At 39.6% G+C, this 16,922-nt stretch overlaps 1 protein-coding gene across 4 annotated transcripts; it reads left to right on the top strand.

Moving 5' to 3' along the window:
* The first annotated feature begins 52 nt into the window (after positions 1-52).
* Positions 53-15,208, top strand: lrguk (leucine-rich repeats and guanylate kinase domain containing). 4 transcript variants are annotated; one of them, XM_080292132.1, is made up of 21 exons: positions 53-1,298; positions 1,506-1,559; positions 1,810-1,911; positions 2,982-3,063; positions 3,228-3,328; positions 3,603-3,684; positions 3,804-3,928; positions 5,006-5,149; positions 5,512-5,592; positions 5,756-5,842; positions 6,000-6,106; positions 6,664-6,783; positions 7,228-7,324; positions 8,934-9,047; positions 9,122-9,323; positions 10,066-10,182; positions 11,014-11,168; positions 11,345-11,433; positions 11,802-11,870; positions 13,017-13,135; positions 13,639-15,208. In XM_080292132.1, exons 1-21 carry the CDS (start codon positions 1,293-1,295, stop codon positions 13,860-13,862), a joined length of 2,277 nt encoding a protein of 758 aa, XP_080148258.1. In that variant the 5' UTR covers positions 53-1,292; the 3' UTR covers positions 13,863-15,208. The 4 variants fall into 4 exon arrangements, with proteins under 4 accessions (XP_080148258.1, XP_026003773.2, XP_080148259.1 ...); XM_026147988.2 differs by having other exon boundaries at positions 6,661-6,783; XM_080292133.1 differs by lacking the exon at positions 1,506-1,559 and having other exon boundaries at positions 6,661-6,783.
* Positions 15,209-16,922: the final 1,714 nt, after the last annotated feature.

The following is a 16,922-nucleotide window of genomic DNA, read 5'->3' as shown; positions in this document are numbered from 1 at the left end:
ACGGATCCAACACACACACGAGGATTTCCTTAAGCTGACAGGTGTGATGTGTTGTGTGACATGGCTTTAAGCACAGAATGCTAAAGTGTATTATATTGGAATCAGAAAAATAAGTACAAACAACATCATCTGAAGGCTTTGTTGTTGTGGGCATCTTGTTGGCACAGGATGATATTTGACAAGGCTAACTGTGTTATTAGCATAGCTCTGAATGAGCCCTGGCTGATGCAAAATCCAAATGCAAGGGAAAGGGTGGACGATACAAGTCTACATTTAAAGGTTGCATATATGTAAGTAATTAAAGGTGCAAACAGATGAAATGATAATGTAAACTAATAAAATTCAGCACTTTTTTGGGTAAATTTGATCAAATTTGTCCACAAAACGAGCATGAGGAGGCTCTCATAGAAAAACTTGTATTTATTTTGTTATGCCTATTCTGAAGTCTAAGTGCCACGGAAATTAAAAACAAAAACTCTGCTCCTGTAACCTATATTAAATTTAAGAAGGTGTTCACTGATTGCACAGACCAAAATGTTACCTGCTATTATTTATAAAAACCTGTTAAACCAAGGATTTCAAATGAATTTTACATCCGTAAGTGGGCCGAAAATGACCGAAACTTAGCTTTCTGTTTAAGAAAAGAAAAAAAGAAGAAAAAACAGTAACATTTCAACAGCGTGTCTTGAGTTTTTCTATATGATTCAAGATTCTTTATTTGTCTTATTTGTGATAAGTAGTAGCAGATGACAGAAATCTATCAGCATGACTCTTTGGGTTTAAACAGTAAAAAAAAGACTTTAACTTTACAAAATAAAAAGCCATTGGAACAAAAAAACAGGCCATTTTCTCTGAATTCAGAGTTAATCTACTACATAGTTACTTTAGTGCAGCAAGAATTACCCTGGAGGAGGGGTTTATCGGTAGAAAAAGCTGTAAAACTTATGAAAATGGGTTAGGGTTAGTATCAACGAGCAGACGTTAACGCTCGGTTGAAACTACAGGACCCATAATGCCATTCACTTCAAACTTGTCAGCGTTGCCTAGCAACGCTAGTGGACCTTTCATGTGAAAAGCTAGCTAACTAGAGTTTTTTTAAACTGTAAACGTCTTCCCTTTGACTGCTAACAAGTTATTCTGTCGTCGAGTTTTTTCTTTTAATGAAAAAATGAATGGAAAAACCGGCGAACAGTTTCCTTCCGCGTCGCTAAGCTCCTGCCCCCCCAGGGTCCCTCACTGACGCTGCTTCAGCAGAGACCCCCACCTGCACTGAGCTCGAGGAAAACGGAGGGATGGAGGTAAGGCTAGGAGGCTATGTCAACTAGTAAAAACTTTTTTTTTTTTAAAAGCAACATATAGTGTGAAACTTATTATATTCAATTATTGCAATTTTATGGTTTTCATAACAAAAATGTGGCTCAGCGTGTGTCATTGCGCCGAAGCAGAAACGGTGAGTTCATTTCGCAGGTTGAATAAATCCTCGTGTTTCTGTCACTGTGCAACAGGTAAAGCAGATGTCCTTGTACAAGAGGTCTGGGAAAATAAAACAGCACAGCAAGGTCAAATAGTTGAATGCTTGGGATTTGTGGTAGCTGCATCAACAACGGAGCTAAGCAGAGTCTATTTGTGTGTGTGTGCTGCATGAATATGTGCGCTTTTGCTTTTAGGCTCTCAGGACTTGGTTCTGTTTTCAGTGGCCTCTTGTGAAATGCATGATGTTATCTTTACTTTTATGGCACTTTGTAATTCTGTACCTGCTGGGTTCACTATTTTAATTAAACCTTACTTACTTGTTTATCTTATTTACAGAAGGATGGTGTTTTAACAGCTGAGATTATTTCAAATAGTATATTTCAACTCGGACGCTTTGGCACTGGGCTCCAGCACTCATTCTACATCCTTTCTCTGCCTGTGAGATACACATATTAATTCATTCATCCATGTTACTGGCTGTTTAATGAAGACCGAGGCTTTAGTAATGATTTGACATTGAGTCATGATCTTTTGCTGACAGTTAATAAATAAGAGCACACTTGATCATGACAATATAGCACAATATAGTTAAACTTAAGGGATATGAATCTGTCCAGCTAAGAATTATAAACCATTGTGAATCAGTTTCATCTCTGTTGGTGCAAATGAATGGGACAACAAGTGCACTGGAGAGGCCACAACTAGACTGTTACATGCCCAGTGTGAACCTGCTCTCATCTGTGAGGAGAACAAGGCGCCAGTGGCGGACCTGCCAGTGTTGTCTGGCGAAGTCCAGTTAAGCTGCATGGCGGTGTACTGAAAGCATGGGTCCCACTAAAGGATGCTGGAACCTCATGTGATGCTCATTGAGTCTGTTTCTGACAGTTTGGTCAGAAACATGCACATGAGTAGCCCGCTGGGAGTCATTTTGTAGGGATCTGGCAGTGCACCTTCTTTTCTTTCTTGCACAAAGAAGCAAAAACTGGTGCTCTCTCTGTGTTTATGCCCTCCTTTTGCCCTGTCCAGCTCTCCTTGGGTAGTGGCCAGTCTCCGGATTTCTCTTCTACACTTTTAAGTGCTGGGAGACACAGCAAATCTTTTCCTCCATCCTGGAGGAGCTTTGAAATATGAATGCACTGCAGATGTCTTATCCTAACACTCATGACAAGGACACTGGCAAATAGCAAAACTAGAGACAAATCATTCAGGAAGAATAAAGATGGAGCAATGGTCTGTGGCCACCATCTGCAAAATCATTCCCTTTTTGGGGATTGCCTTGTTGTTGCCTCTCCAGTGCACCTGTGGTCAATTTCATTTGCACCAAAGCAGCTGAAATAGTTTTACAATGGTCTGTGTTTCCTAACTGTAAATACTGAACTTTAACTGACTTTGTGATACTTTGCATACTTTAATGATCAAGCATCCCCTTAATTTTCCCTTAAATTAAGCAGCATAGTTCAATTTCAAGCCAAAATTAGGTTAAATTAATTTTGTATTCTTTGCTCTAGAGTCACAGTCTGAGTGACATATCTGTGCTGTGCAGTTATGTCCATCTTCAAAAGCTGGAACTGCCACACAACAAAATTCAAGGTGACTTTTTTTCTTATGCCAATATTATCTTCCTGTTATACAGTGACATCATTCATAAAATGCCATACCATGATGTGATTAAAGCACATTTATTTGCATGTAAATATTTGCTGTCTTTGTTGTTGTTTTTTTAATCAATTTTCATAACTTTCCCCAACTCCTAGATTTATCCTGCGTGAGCCACATGCCCTACCTTGTCGTGCTGGACGCTTCCTATAATGAAATCTCAAACTTCTTTGAATTCCAGCCACCCAAGAACCTAAAGGTAACACGGGTGGTCCTTGAGATGACAGGATAAGACAACATTTGAGTGGTGGCTTGGGCTTCACTCTCAAGCACTATTCCCTCAAGATAGGGCTGGATTTCCATAGCCCATCTGTAGTCGGTTAGAATATGCTTACAAGGCATTTACTGCCCTTGAATGACAGTGAACTTTAGTAAATTATTTTCCATACTCTGTGAATTTAGTGGAAGGATTTCTTCACTAAGATGTCCTGAAACTTTTTTGACTTTTATTAACAGTGTGCTGCTATTTTCAGGAGGTGAACTTCTCCCACAACCGTATGACTAAAATGAGGGATTTGTCAGCCTATGCATCGCTAACTAAACTGGTTCTAGACTGTATCCTCACTGCAAAACATTCTCTCTCAGACACATGCTTTGTGATGTATTAAAAAAAAAAGATTTGTGAACTGCATATTTTTCCTGTTGTGTATTATTCTTAACATGCCTCTACTCAGACAACAGCTTTAGTGAGATCAGTGGTCTTGAGCAATGTTGCAGGCTCACCCATCTCAGCCTTGCACATAACAAGATCTCGAGGATCAGTGGCCTGGGTGGTTTGCCTCTCACACACATGTGCCTTGTAGGTTCTTCTCTATATATAAAAGGTGGAACTTCAAATGTAGATATTTTATAAATATGCATTTTAAACTGAACTCTTGTGTTTTCCTTTGCTCTTTTGGCAGTACTTCTGTTTACATGTATGAGATTACCTGCTGTCGTGCACACATTGTTGCTGCTTGTGTATATTTTACACATGTATGCTCCATTTCACCTGTTTCTTTTTTCCTTTTTTCTCCCTCCCTATGTGTTCTCTTTATGTCTCTGTTTTTGGCCTCGCTTTTATATTCAGTAAAACCTTGGCCTCTTGTTCGAGAATCACCATATGGTCCAACAGCAGGCCCTTTCGCTCTCTCTCACTCTCTGCCTCTTTTTCTGCTTGCATGTGTGCACACGTGTCCTTTATCAGTGTTTCCTCATTGTCAGCAGCCCATCGGCCTGGCTGTGCCTGCCCCTCTCTGTAGATTTGCTTTGGGACCAGCTGCTGGTGTTTAGAGTGAGGCTGGACCAGTTTCAGCAGACACACACACTCACACACTCAAGCAGACCCTGCCCATCCAGCATCCATCTCATCCCTTTACTGACCCCTCTTCCTCACATGCTGCCTCCCAAAACAGCATGGCATTGTCAGCCAGCCTGTTACGCAGCCCATCACAGCAGTGACCCAGAGCTTCAAGGGAGCAGCACAGTCACCCACCCCTGCTGACAGCAGCCCTCTGCCAGGCAACATGCTTGGCAAGAGTAGGCAGAGGTGTGGCCAGACGGCTAGATAACAACTTTTGTCAGTGGAATGGAGTGAGAATCAGACTGGGGACCCAGACAAGGGAGGTGTGCCCAGGTCTTGTTCTTCAGTTAGCTGGTGTGCTGGGCTATCGCCAGGCCAGCTGTTTGGCTGTCAGTCCTCACCTGTCAGAAGAGGCAGGCCTGCCACTCAACTCTGCACTGATGGGAAAGAAAGTTCAGGCACCCTTCAGAACAACCATGACCTGTCCTTAATATTTATTGGAGACAGTCACTGAGTTTATCTTAACACTTGGACAGAGGCATATGAATGAACTTCATGCTATCATGTTTTTTTTCTTTTCCTTTCTATGAGCAGAGGGGGAACCATCTGGAGAAAATTGAAGGGTTAGAGCACCTGAAGAGCCTGCAGGTTCTCGATTTATCTCAGAATCGTATCACCAGTCTTTCAGGCCTCGAGAACCTCCATCTGCTAGGCTCCCTCAACCTGGAGAAAAACCTGGTATTGATCTGAGAGAGTCTTCAGAATTAAACGTGTGATGTGCATATATCAGCATTAGTACCACATGCTCATAGGCAGTTACTAATTCTTGAGCTTCATATTGAAAATCAAATAGACTTTTTAGATTAAATTCTAAGATGAAGTATCACAGACTCATTGTCTGATAAGATGTGTGATTGGTAGGCTGTTTAATGCTGTTTCCAGAATACATTTCAGTACTTTAAGCCATCATTACAGATTTTAATAAGATACAACAAAATTGGAAAATACCTTAATCATAGATAAGGTCAATAATTTAACTTCATGGCATTTCAAAAGGAAACTAATACACTGTATGAACTGTCTGAGTAAACTTTTCACAGGTCAGTGAAATTCAGGAGTGCAAGCATATTCACGACCTTTTACTGTTGAGGGACCTCAGTTTGGTGGAAAACCCTGTGCAGGTAACCATGCCCTTTACTTACAACAGGAGTTTGACTATGAGATAATCTATTAAATGTGTTTAAATGTGCTGTCAATGACAGAGGTCTTCTTTCCTGTTTTTCTAAAGCTGTTTTGCCAGGCAACTTTGCTGACTGTATGTGCTTGTGTGAATGTAATTGGTAGGAGCAACCTGATTACAAGCTGGCAGTCATCTTCCTCCTTCAGCATCTGACTGTTCTGGACCAAGAGGCAGTCACTGTTGAAGAAAAGGTGTGAACAGACAAAACAGATAATACTGTTTGGTTCACTAAACTGTAAATACATGTTTAATCTATCAGAAGCTTTTTTTTGTCGCAATGAATAATACAAACCTAATGTTTTAAAGTCTGTGTGAACTGCTTCTGTGATTGTTAATTCTAATTACCAGGTGTCGTCAGTAAACATGTATGACCCTCCTATGGATGTGGTGGCAGCCAGGGATCACATAACCCACCTAGTGTATCAGCTGATGCAGCCCCAGGTCCTTTATGAAAGGTTCACATTGACATTTATTTAATATCCTCAGCACTACATGGCCACCAGTTCGTGTAACATTAATAAGTTTATTAATTAACAATTATTACTGGCATACAAGGAAGAGCCTGTAGCATTTAGGAAGTGCACTACAAGCAAAGGTTTCAGAACAATCCAGAGATTATGATTAACCACAATCAATACATATCTTGTAAAATAAAATATCAAGAAAGTTGTTTGCTTGAGCAGCAATTTATCCTGTTTATCTACACTCTAAAAGAAAAAAAAAATTCAAGTATCAGCACTTTAAAAAAAACCCGATCATCAGCAAATAAAAGCTGCAGCTACAGTAAATTTGCCATTCTCCTCTGTGCTTACCAGAAGGAGCACATCCATACTGTCCGCGAGGCTCGCGTTTATATTGACTGTAGGAGTGACTCTTGCTTTGTGGCTTTTTATACTTAAGCAGTGCTCATTTTTGGAAGGGGAAGATAACTGGTTTTGAAGCTAAGAGCGGGCGTGTAAAATTAAAGTAAAACTTCTGAATGCTTCGTGTGTGTATGTCTGTCTCCAAGCAGTACACTTCCCAGTGCAGACTCTCCCTACCCCATGCTGGTGCTCACAGGTCCTCGAGGCTGTGGGAAGAGAGAGCTGACTCACAGACTGTGTCAAGAGTTCAACGAATACTTTGCTTATGGGTCAGTCTTAAAACTTCTACACACATAGTAATAATTCATATGCTGAGCTCTCAGAGCTAGTGCCCATTAGTAGCGCTTGTTTTGTAATACATTTGAAATTGCAAAAATACTATGAATTAAACATCTGACGACACAGTGGGTCCTTTAACTTTATATGATCTACCAAAATATTTTATTCTTATATTATTGAGAGTCAACTGTCAAATACAGACTGCTATTGGTAGCTTTGGCTGAACTTCAGAACATTTTTTACACTGATATATTGAAGTGACTGAAGTTTCAACATACAGCACACATGCAGAAGACATATTTCTGGCTCTCACTTTTAGTCACTTTGACAGTCTGAGACAGACTGAAAAGCCAGAGGTTTTGTCGCAGCTCATTTTCCTCTTACTAGCTGACTTAACTATGCAACTGTTTCTCTAATTGTATCTGTCACTGCAGAATCTCTCACACCACAAGGGGGCCGTACTTCGGAGAAGAGAATGGACTTGATTACCATTTTGTCAGTGAGGAGGCGTTTCAGAGTATGATTCACACCGTGAGTTAGCTTGAAGTTATTTTGAGCTATTTCGAGTGTACTCGGAATAGTTTTATGTGGTTAGTGTTTTAAATCATACCCACAGCATAATTAAATCTTCTTGGACTTACTTTAGTGCTGAAGTCACATTCAAATTGACTTCTTTCATTGGCTTTAATGAGTTGAGTAAGTTGTGTTAATTAGTTTGATTTGGCTGAATGATTTTAGTTTAACTGGCTGACATTTTTGTGTAAAATAATTTAGTGGAAATGTTGGTTGAATGGACCATTTTTGAAAACATATAATAGACATGTTAATTAAATTTTATTTCAGAATGTGCTATTACAGCATCTCCTATAACTCAATTTAGGCTCACAAAAAATGTGAAAGCTAATCAAAGGAAAGCCATCAATGAGTAGACACTGGTCAAAACTTTAAAACACCCTCAGGAGGGATCCACAAATGGCTCTCATTAAATACACAAGTTATAGTTCTTTTAGCCAGAGAAAAGTGGAGTCCTTTGGGTTTTGGGGCACATTTCTTTTCCATCTGTCTGTCTTGTCAAGCTGCCTGTTATGCAAGAGAGGTGGGGGATTATTTATAGAGGTCTGGGTCAGGTAGTGATTTACACAGGAAGCGCTTTGATGCTGATATTGATGCCTTTTGTCTTTTTGAACAGAGGTTAACTTGTCAGTCTGTTCCTCCCTCTATTTGATTTGTCCATTCTTCTCCTCCCACCAGTCTTCTTTTGCCAGGCTGTGGTTTATTGAAGTCTGGCCCTCCTTTTCTTGCTTGTTTTTGTCTTCTTTTACTTCTTTTACTCTTACTTCTCTTGTGTTAGTTCTCTCTTCAGTCCTCAAATGTGCTTTCTTGCAGCTTTACTGTCATACCTTCTTACAAAACTGACCCCAGTAATCATTTTTAATTACTGCAGTGAGATGCTTTATTTAGGAAAGGGGACACGTGAGACTTGATTTGGAAGAAGTGCTGTACATCTTATATAAGTTTTTAGTAAAAGTCATTTGAAATGTAGTGAATAACAGTTAATGAGTTTTCTCTTCAGTGTTGTTGCTTAATGTAGGTATAATATATGTATTTCCTACTCTATGCAGCGCTGAAAGGTAAAGAGGACACTAACTTTTGAGTCCATTCTGTTTACTGCTAATGGCTGCACATGTGGTTGTTTATTTGACAGTTTGCTGCTTTTATTGCAGATTTTAAAAAGTCAGTGAATGTGACTTTAAATGTCATGCATTTAATTAGTCAACATAAGCATCATAAAATGAGTTAAAACATAGAAATAAGTAACCTCATATATAATTTATATTAGAGCCGGAACAATTTGTTTATCAGTTTTTCCAACCACTTAACAGTAACAATAAGGTCAGGTCATGTGTGAAAAGTAACAAAAAGATTTATTTATTTTTCCCTGCCAGGTCAGGGCAGGTTCAGTTCACAGGTGGAATAATGGCTACAGGTTGTTAACCCTGACAGAACATGCTGGGATTGTGCATGTATGTCAAATATGTCCCATTTTAGGAGCTCATAACTGTTGCAATAACGTGATGAATAGCGAGGTAATAAAATGTTCTCTCATTCTCTTCTCTTGCACTGGGAAATGTTATTTCAGGGTAAGTTTATCCAGACCATCCAGTATGGGGGGCATAGTTACGGACTTACCAGAGATGCTGTAGAGGATGTGGCTAGAGAAGGATTGGCCTGTTGCGTGCATATGGAGCTGGAGGTATGTGAAAGGAAAGCTCATGTATAAGAGTGTTAAAAGTAGGATATCTGCAGGCATTTTGTCTCTTCTTTCAGGGTGTTTTCAGTCTAAAAAAGACCTACTTTGAGCCTCGATACATCCTGCTCATCCCCACCCAGGCTGAAAAGTACATAGGCCACCTTAAAGCCCGTGGACTCTACACCCAGGCACAAATGGATGCAGCAGTGTCACGTATAGAGCTCTACGCCAACACCAACAGGCAACGTCCAGGATTCTTCGATAATGTTATTCCCTGTGGTACTATGTTGCTTTTATTGCTTTTTAATATTATCCGGTGGTTAATCAGATGTATTATAATAATTAGCTGTTGCAGTACAAAGTGTTCCAAATATTCACAATTAATTTTCAATGGGTATCAATTTGAAGCTATGATTCCAGTTAACTGATTCCCAGTGGAAATATTTAGATGTTTCTACATTTTCAGCCCGTTTCAATACAGAAAATTTGAAGTTGAGTTTAGTTTGTTATGATCCCCATTAGTTACAGCAAAGCAGCAATCATTCTTCTCTGATACCACAAAAGACTTTACACTGTGACAATGCACCACCAATAGCCTTTGGTGTGATTGCTCTGTTCATCATTATAGTGTCTCACAAAGATTGAAAATGCCCTGGCTTAGTGCAGTCCAGCTATCATTGATATAGCATTAGATGGATTAGCACACTCCACTAAAATCCATAAACTACACTTTCAATCCAATTACCACATGTATTAAAGGCACGTAGCCGCAGAATAGCTGTGTTTATCATTCCCTCATGAAAGCATTCAGACATGTTAGGGGTGTTCTTAATGAGATGAACATACAGAGAGTGCGGGCACTCATCACTTTTATTCACTGCCAGCCTGCGCCTCATTACACTAAGGTCGTCATCCGCTTATCTTTTGATCTATTACTGTTTGATGGGGAGATACGTTGGCTCTGTTGAGCACCAGATTTCTTTGTGTGTGTGTATCTGTGTGCCTGTGTGTGTGTGAGTAGATGACTGGGAAGATGCCTACAAGACACTGAGGCAGGCAGTGAAGGAGTACCTGTTGCTAGAGGAGCAGGAGGAGGGAGAGAACAACAACAGAGCATCCCCTGACAACACCTCCACAGGTGTCTATGTGTTTGTTTATTAACATCATCATTAGCAGGTCCAAAGTGTCACAACACCAGTTTTGTAAAGCAAGACACGGGTAAAGTTCAGTTAATTAATTTGTGTCTTGGTTTTGTTTTGTTTGCTTGTTTTTTTTTATTATTTAAAGGAGCACTCAACCAATTTGACATGTGTTAATTAAGTTCATTTTCATTGGACAGGAAGTATTACTGAAAAACTGCAAGATAATAATATCATTGGTTGAGAAGAAGTTTTTTAAAGTCTGAAAATAATAATCCTGAAGCAATTAACCAGAAATTAACCTGTGTTAGAAATCAGAGGAATAAGGAATTTAAAAAATGTGAGGGGTCTCACACAGCGCTATTAATTTCAATTGTTATTGTCATACTTTCCCTCAGGTTTATAAAGTATAATTGCTAAATCATGGAGTGTCCCCTAAAATACAAATGGGGTTATAAATTACAACACGGACAGGAAATGAGTATATCAGAGAGACAGCTCAGGTTGAGTAGTTTGGAGACAAATTTAGAGAGGCAGGGCTCAGATGGTATAGACATGTGCAGAGGATGGATAGTGGATATGCTGGACAAAGGATGTTAAATATGGACCTGCCAGGCGGGAGGAATAGAATCCCAAGTTGATTCATAAATGTAGTGAATGTAGGGGGTTAGTGTTACAGAGGAAAAAGGAAATGGAGACAGACGAAGCAACAGGAAGACAAAGTAGAGTATTATAAATTATATTTGATGATTTCAAAAATAAATAATGTCTAGAAGCTCTGTTCCATGCTGTTTAAAACTTCAGATATAGACAGTATCTGTTTCTTGTAGGTCATAATCCAGAAGAGAAGCCACTGTCGCCTGTGTCAATGTCAAGATTGACACTCACATCACACTCAGCCAGAGCTTTGGACCCCTCTGATATCTCCTACAGATCATATTTTACCAAGATCCAAAAAGAGCTCCACCCTCAGAAGAGCTCCACTGTGAGTTACAGGATGTCTAATGATAAATGTATTGATAATGAAGCCTACAAGTAAATTATTCTAATTTGTGAATATTATGTTTGTTTCTTACATGTTTTTTTCTCCCCTCCTGCTCTGCTTTTTAATCGCTCCACCCACCAACTTTTCTGTGCCCTCTTTGCATCTCCGTTCTCCAGGAGCTAGCTTCCATTAGGAGGCGTGAGCAGCTGGTGAGGGAGGCTATAGTGGGGAAGAGTCCAGGGGTTTACAGCCAGCTCTTCAAAAGGTAGAAACAAGCAGCATGCACTCCACTCCACTCCATTACTTAATATCAAGTGGGCACTTTGAGCTGGGCCAAATTGGTTTAATTGGACCACTTGTCCCAATTGTGCTTTGATGGTTTGTTTTGAGTCATTGTTTGACATTGAGGGTGAAGTGGCAGGTGCCCAAATAATTTGAATCTAACCGTTTGTTAATGTGATGGGTTCTTGTTAGAGGTGCACTCCACTCACTTGTCCTAAAGTACACCTGTTGCCAGATATGAATGATTGGCTGCATATTTTATTCATGCGGACTATTTTGCAAGGTAATGTGTGTGAACTTATGGTGGCGAAGAAAAACACTGAATCATTACTTACTTTTTGTTTTCCTCAGTTCTGCTCAACCAGTGGCGTCATCTGTGCATAATGATGATTCTGGTAATCTTTTTCATGAGGACAGTGGGTAAGGCCAGATGTTACTGTATGAAAATAACAGATACAGTGATCAAAGTTAGATATGATTTCACTCGGCGCATGATCAGTAAATTCATAAAAATGGCTTATTGATTTATTTTAACGTGAGAGAAGCCAGAGGAAGTCTTACAGTTTTATTAAAAACAACCGTGAGCTAAAGATTAAGGAGCAGGAAATGGCCTTAGCAGCGGTACTCTTGACTCCCAGAGCCAGTTTTTACGACATTACTTGTTTTTTTTATCCAGCTCAGTTTACAGGTTTAAGCCATGCTGGTAAAAATCTGAACACACATCCCACACACGCATAGACACACACACACACAAATACACCCACTCATAAATTCAGATTTTATTGCCTCTGCTGCTATTTAACTCCCCTGTGTGTACACTTACACTCAATAAACCTGTGTACTGCGCAAATAAGTATTTAATCAGGTACCCCATAATATGTGTGATGTGCACGCAAATGGGAGCCATCAATTTAGTTCGTCCAAAAAAAAAAAAAAAAGTCATTTAAGATACATGCATAGAAACCTGTGCTGTCAAAATTAATTTGTTCCCTCTGGGCCCTCGTCTTCAGAAGGCAGGTTTCATCAAACTTGTTGAAAATCTGCAAGTTCTGTCATCGCGGTGTGAGTAATACATGCCTCCAGTGTGTACAGTAGGCATTACTCACTCGCTCAGTAATTCTATGCAGGATTCCAGACATCTGTCTCCTTGCTGGCACTGCTCTTAATAGGGATGTGTCTTTACCTGTGTGTGCTTATTTCCCATGTTGTTATTGTGTAGTAACTGTGTAGTCTTGCGTATGCATTTGTATACATACACATTGTATAGCTTCTAGGTAAATGGAAAATCTGTACCCGAGTACTTATTATTGCTTTATTGATATTACTGTTGAATACTGTCAGTCTCTGCAGCAGTGGTTTGCATCACATTCTGCCTGACTTTCATTTTGAAGCTCTTCTACCCATTTCATTTGTCATTTCACTTTTTGTTTTATTACCCGTGTAACAACCATATGTTTGTGTTGTTGCCTCCATTACACCTGCCACTATGTGAACTTCCTTTCCACTGCTTGTCTGTCTCTGTGTTTTTGTCTTCCCTTCTTGTCCCTTTTTGCATTTGACAAACAGCTCGGATGATTCTCGTGCCAGCTCAGCTTTGTCAGTGCCCAGTTCAGCCGGCGCCTTCTCTGACTTAGCAGAGCCGCTACATGTCTCAGTCATGGGACATGCTTCGGAAACACTTAAAGGTTACTAAGTAATTTTTTTATCTGATGTGTTTAAATGTCTGTATCTATTTATGTTCTATATAGAAAGAAATTATTTTTTATATTTATAGAAGCCAAGGAAGGGGTGGTTTAATATGAAAATTATTCTGAAGGAACATTTTAAATAAAATATAATCTTTTAGTATTTTGCTGTATTAATCTCTATAATGAATGGTTTTGGGTAAAATCATTCATTATAGAGATTAAAAGGTTCCTTATGTGCTTTTTGTTATAAATGTGCTTTTTCATTAGATGTTCGTATTAAATGTAGCTAACGTTTTGAATAAAGAGTTTTGGAAGCTAGGTGAGGGGCAGCCAATCAAAAGAAAGTAAAGCTTAAAGAGACAAAAATAGAGCTGGAAATAATTGTGACAGGTTATAACAGGTTTGTTTACTGTCTGTGGGAAAAACAGAAAATCTAATGATAAAATAATAAAGTTGGCTTGCTGAACTTCTAAAGATTGTTGATTGATTATTGATTTCAGACCACGTTCCATCCAGCCAAACACCTAATGACCCTCATCCAGGAGCAGATCAACTAGCTGCAGCTGTGTCCCCATGCTCTGATCGACGCCCAGGGTCCAACGTTAAGCCCATCCTGCCCCCAATCCCCACTGGGCGCAGGACCCCTGCAGCACCCAGCCTATCTCCTTCACCCAGCCCCAAACCAGGAGTGGAAGAGGAAGGAAATGCAAACATGGAGGGATAGCTTTAAAGGGATTTTGATTTCTGGCACCTAAATGAAGTAATACATTTTTGTAAGAGTAAGATTTTGTAAGCATTAGATTAAAAAATGAGAGGAAAAGGTTGAAGAATATGTGAAAGTACATAACTTAAAATACAAGCTTGTATTCTGACACTGTAAAAACCACAAAACCACGTTTGTTGCTTTTTTCAGTACACAGACGGGATATGTCGAAGCCAAACACTTTGAGTTAGATTAGCCTGTCACTCGTGCTGCTGCCTCTTTAGATATTTAGATGTACTTCATTGATTTATACTCAATATGTTGTTTATCATGAGTGATGACACAGATTACTATAAACATGGTGACATTATTATTACTACTGTTGATGACACATTATTCTTCAGACTCACTGATTGGAAAGCGTGTTTTTCATGCATGATAAATATGATGTCTGGATAAGAAGCAGTTCTTTTTGTCTTCTCGTGTGAACATTTATATATCCACAGCAGAGATATTTGCTCATCTTTGAAAGTTTATATATACAAACTATGCTATAAATGCCATTTCTTGATATGATATTAATATTTTTGACAGTGTAATAGTAACATTTTATTTCCTAGTGTTCTGTAATCTCATCAAGTACAATTTGGCATCTCGATACTGATCTTTGTGTAGCGTGGAGCTCTTGTCATTGGATGATAAATATATCATTAATCTTTATCTTTTCTGATGGGATTATTTATCCGGCTGAAAATGCATTCATATGGAAGTTGTTGATAGATATTAAGCAGTCCACCATCATAAACATGCTACTATATTTTCAAAGTGTCTGTGTGTTGCACGCAGCCTTGCATGCGCCAACATGTTTGTGGGTTTGGCACAGTGTCTATTAGTGAGTCGTATTAAATAGAAATTGCCATTCGTCACAGATGTGTGCATTGCTTATTTAACTGGTCCCTCAGCCAGTCTTCTTGTAGGTAAATGTAGATTTGCACACACTGTATGCAGGTTTGGTCTCCTGGGTTATACATATGTGTGCAGCGTGTGGGCAGTGTGTGTTCGCTCACACACACACACACACACATATACACAGAACACCTGGCTATCCATCACTGTCTGTCTTCCTCTCAGGCAGCAGATGTTGCAACTCTGTCATAATTCTTTTGGAAGTTTGAAGCCAGACTGTGTCTTTAGGGCCCCTGGAGGTCTAACCTACTTACTCTGCAGTCGACACCTCACTATAGCTAATCGTGGCCTAACATGTTGTCTTCCTGTGCATTAACATTACATTAGATTCGACTTTGTGCATGATATGTAAGGTATGCAGAACCGCGTGCAGCTCATTAAAGTGAAGTTTGAAATGAGGTGAGAATGAGGGAGTGGGAAGCTACTTCCAGTCTGGATGTATGCCTTTGTTTTTTTGCCTACCTGTTCACAGCATTAGACAGCATGCCTTACATATTTTTTTCCCTTTTTTTTCTGACAGCAAGGTAAATCTACTCTAAACATGCCTTTTAACGTGCTATACAGTTTATTTATCTGTGATGATTCTATACAAAGCAATCCTTAAATAACATTGCATTACCAGAGAAAGCTTAAAAAGGATGCACTGTCTCCTTTTAGAGATGGTTCATTGGGTTGCATGTGCCTGGTACTGCTTGCCTCAAGCACTTGGCTTCTTTCACTTCACCAGCTGCTGGAAGATAAACATGTCCCACGCTTTCATTTTGATGCTTTTATAACTTCTCAAGACACAAACACTTCTTGGTACACAGAAAAAGTGACCGCGTCTGAGATTTATGTCTGGAGGAAAGAGAGAGTGGTTATGGCGATAGCTATGCAGAAGCACGTTATCAATTTTCACAAAGCTGAAATAGGCAATGTTATGAATTAATTTTTTATGATATTTGTAAGACTCAAGCAATGAATGGAGAGAGAGTTAATCTATATTTTAATTCCAGAAAGAATGTTGTGAGAAATAATGGAAATTGGAAGCAGCATGGCATCAGAGTGACTGACGTACTAAAACTCCATTATAGTCTTGGAAAGTTATGTTTTGCCTGAACAAGTTTGATAGAAATAACACTTTATAGAGGTTTAATAAAAAGAAATATGGTTCTGTGCAAAAGCCTTGACCGCTGTCATTTCTTTATATTTCGGTAGGAAAATGGGAAACTGGTGCAACGATTTATTGAAATGTGTAGACATACATGCAAGTAAATGATCCATCCATCCATCCACACAGCAAGAAGGTCCTGAGTTCAATTCCAACATCAGGCCGGGGTCTTTCTGTGTGGAGTTTGCATGTTCTCCCCATGTTTGCGTGGGTTCCCTCCGGGTACTACGGCTTCCTCCCACCGTCCAAAGACATGCAGCTTGTGGGGATAGGTTAATTGGATAATCCAAATTGTCACTAGGTGTGAATGTTCGAATGAATGTGAGTGCGAATGGTTGTCTGTCCCTGTGTGTTGGCCCTGCGACAGACTGGCGACCTGTCCAGGGTGTACCCCGCCTCTTGCCCTATGACAGCTGGCATAGGCTCCAGCGCCCCCCGCGACCCTGAAAAGGATAAGCGGAAGCGAATGGATGGATGGATGGGCTTCTTGAAGGACATTTAAAGCTCTTCGGATGTTGGCTGCCTATTGTTCCATTTCCTGTCAAGATGATCCCACACTGCTTCAATGAAGTTGTGGTCCTGGCTCTGGGGAGGTCAATTCATCACTGATAGTGTTCCACTGTGTGTTTTTTCTATCCAGGTATGCTTTTATTGCATTGTCAATGTTCTTGAGATCAGTGTCATGCTGAAAAATGAAGCTTTTGCAAACAAGACACTTTCCAGATGTTATTACATAATGTATCAAGCTCTGATGATACTTTTCTTTGTTTATTATTCCATCAATTTTCATTTTCCCTCAACTTTCTGAATCTGTACATGTGCTGTTTTTAAGGACACACAGCACACTATGCTGAGATATGTCAAGTCTTCGGCCAGTTGCTCTTTGAGTATCACCTTGTTCCAAAAATACTATCTTGTGTCTGTCAGAGTCTGTTATCATTTGCTTTACTCATAGATTTATCTAT

Source organism: Astatotilapia calliptera, chromosome 17 (genome assembly GCF_964374335.1).
Source record: "Astatotilapia calliptera chromosome 17, fAstCal68.1, whole genome shotgun sequence".
Taxonomy (NCBI): Eukaryota; Metazoa; Chordata; class Actinopteri; order Cichliformes; family Cichlidae; genus Astatotilapia; species Astatotilapia calliptera.
This window is presented reverse-complemented; position numbering and strand designations above follow the sequence as displayed.

Bases quoted from the DNA above. Each gene is read 5' to 3' on its own strand.
- lrguk (XM_026147988.2), top strand. The intron at 3,329-3,602 runs GTAACACGGGTG...TGCTATTTTCAG, and splicing joins AGCCACCCAAGAACCTAAAG to GAGGTGAACTTCTCCCACAA. The intron at 13,136-13,638 runs GTTACTAAGTAA...TATTGATTTCAG, and splicing joins TGCTTCGGAAACACTTAAAG to ACCACGTTCCATCCAGCCAA.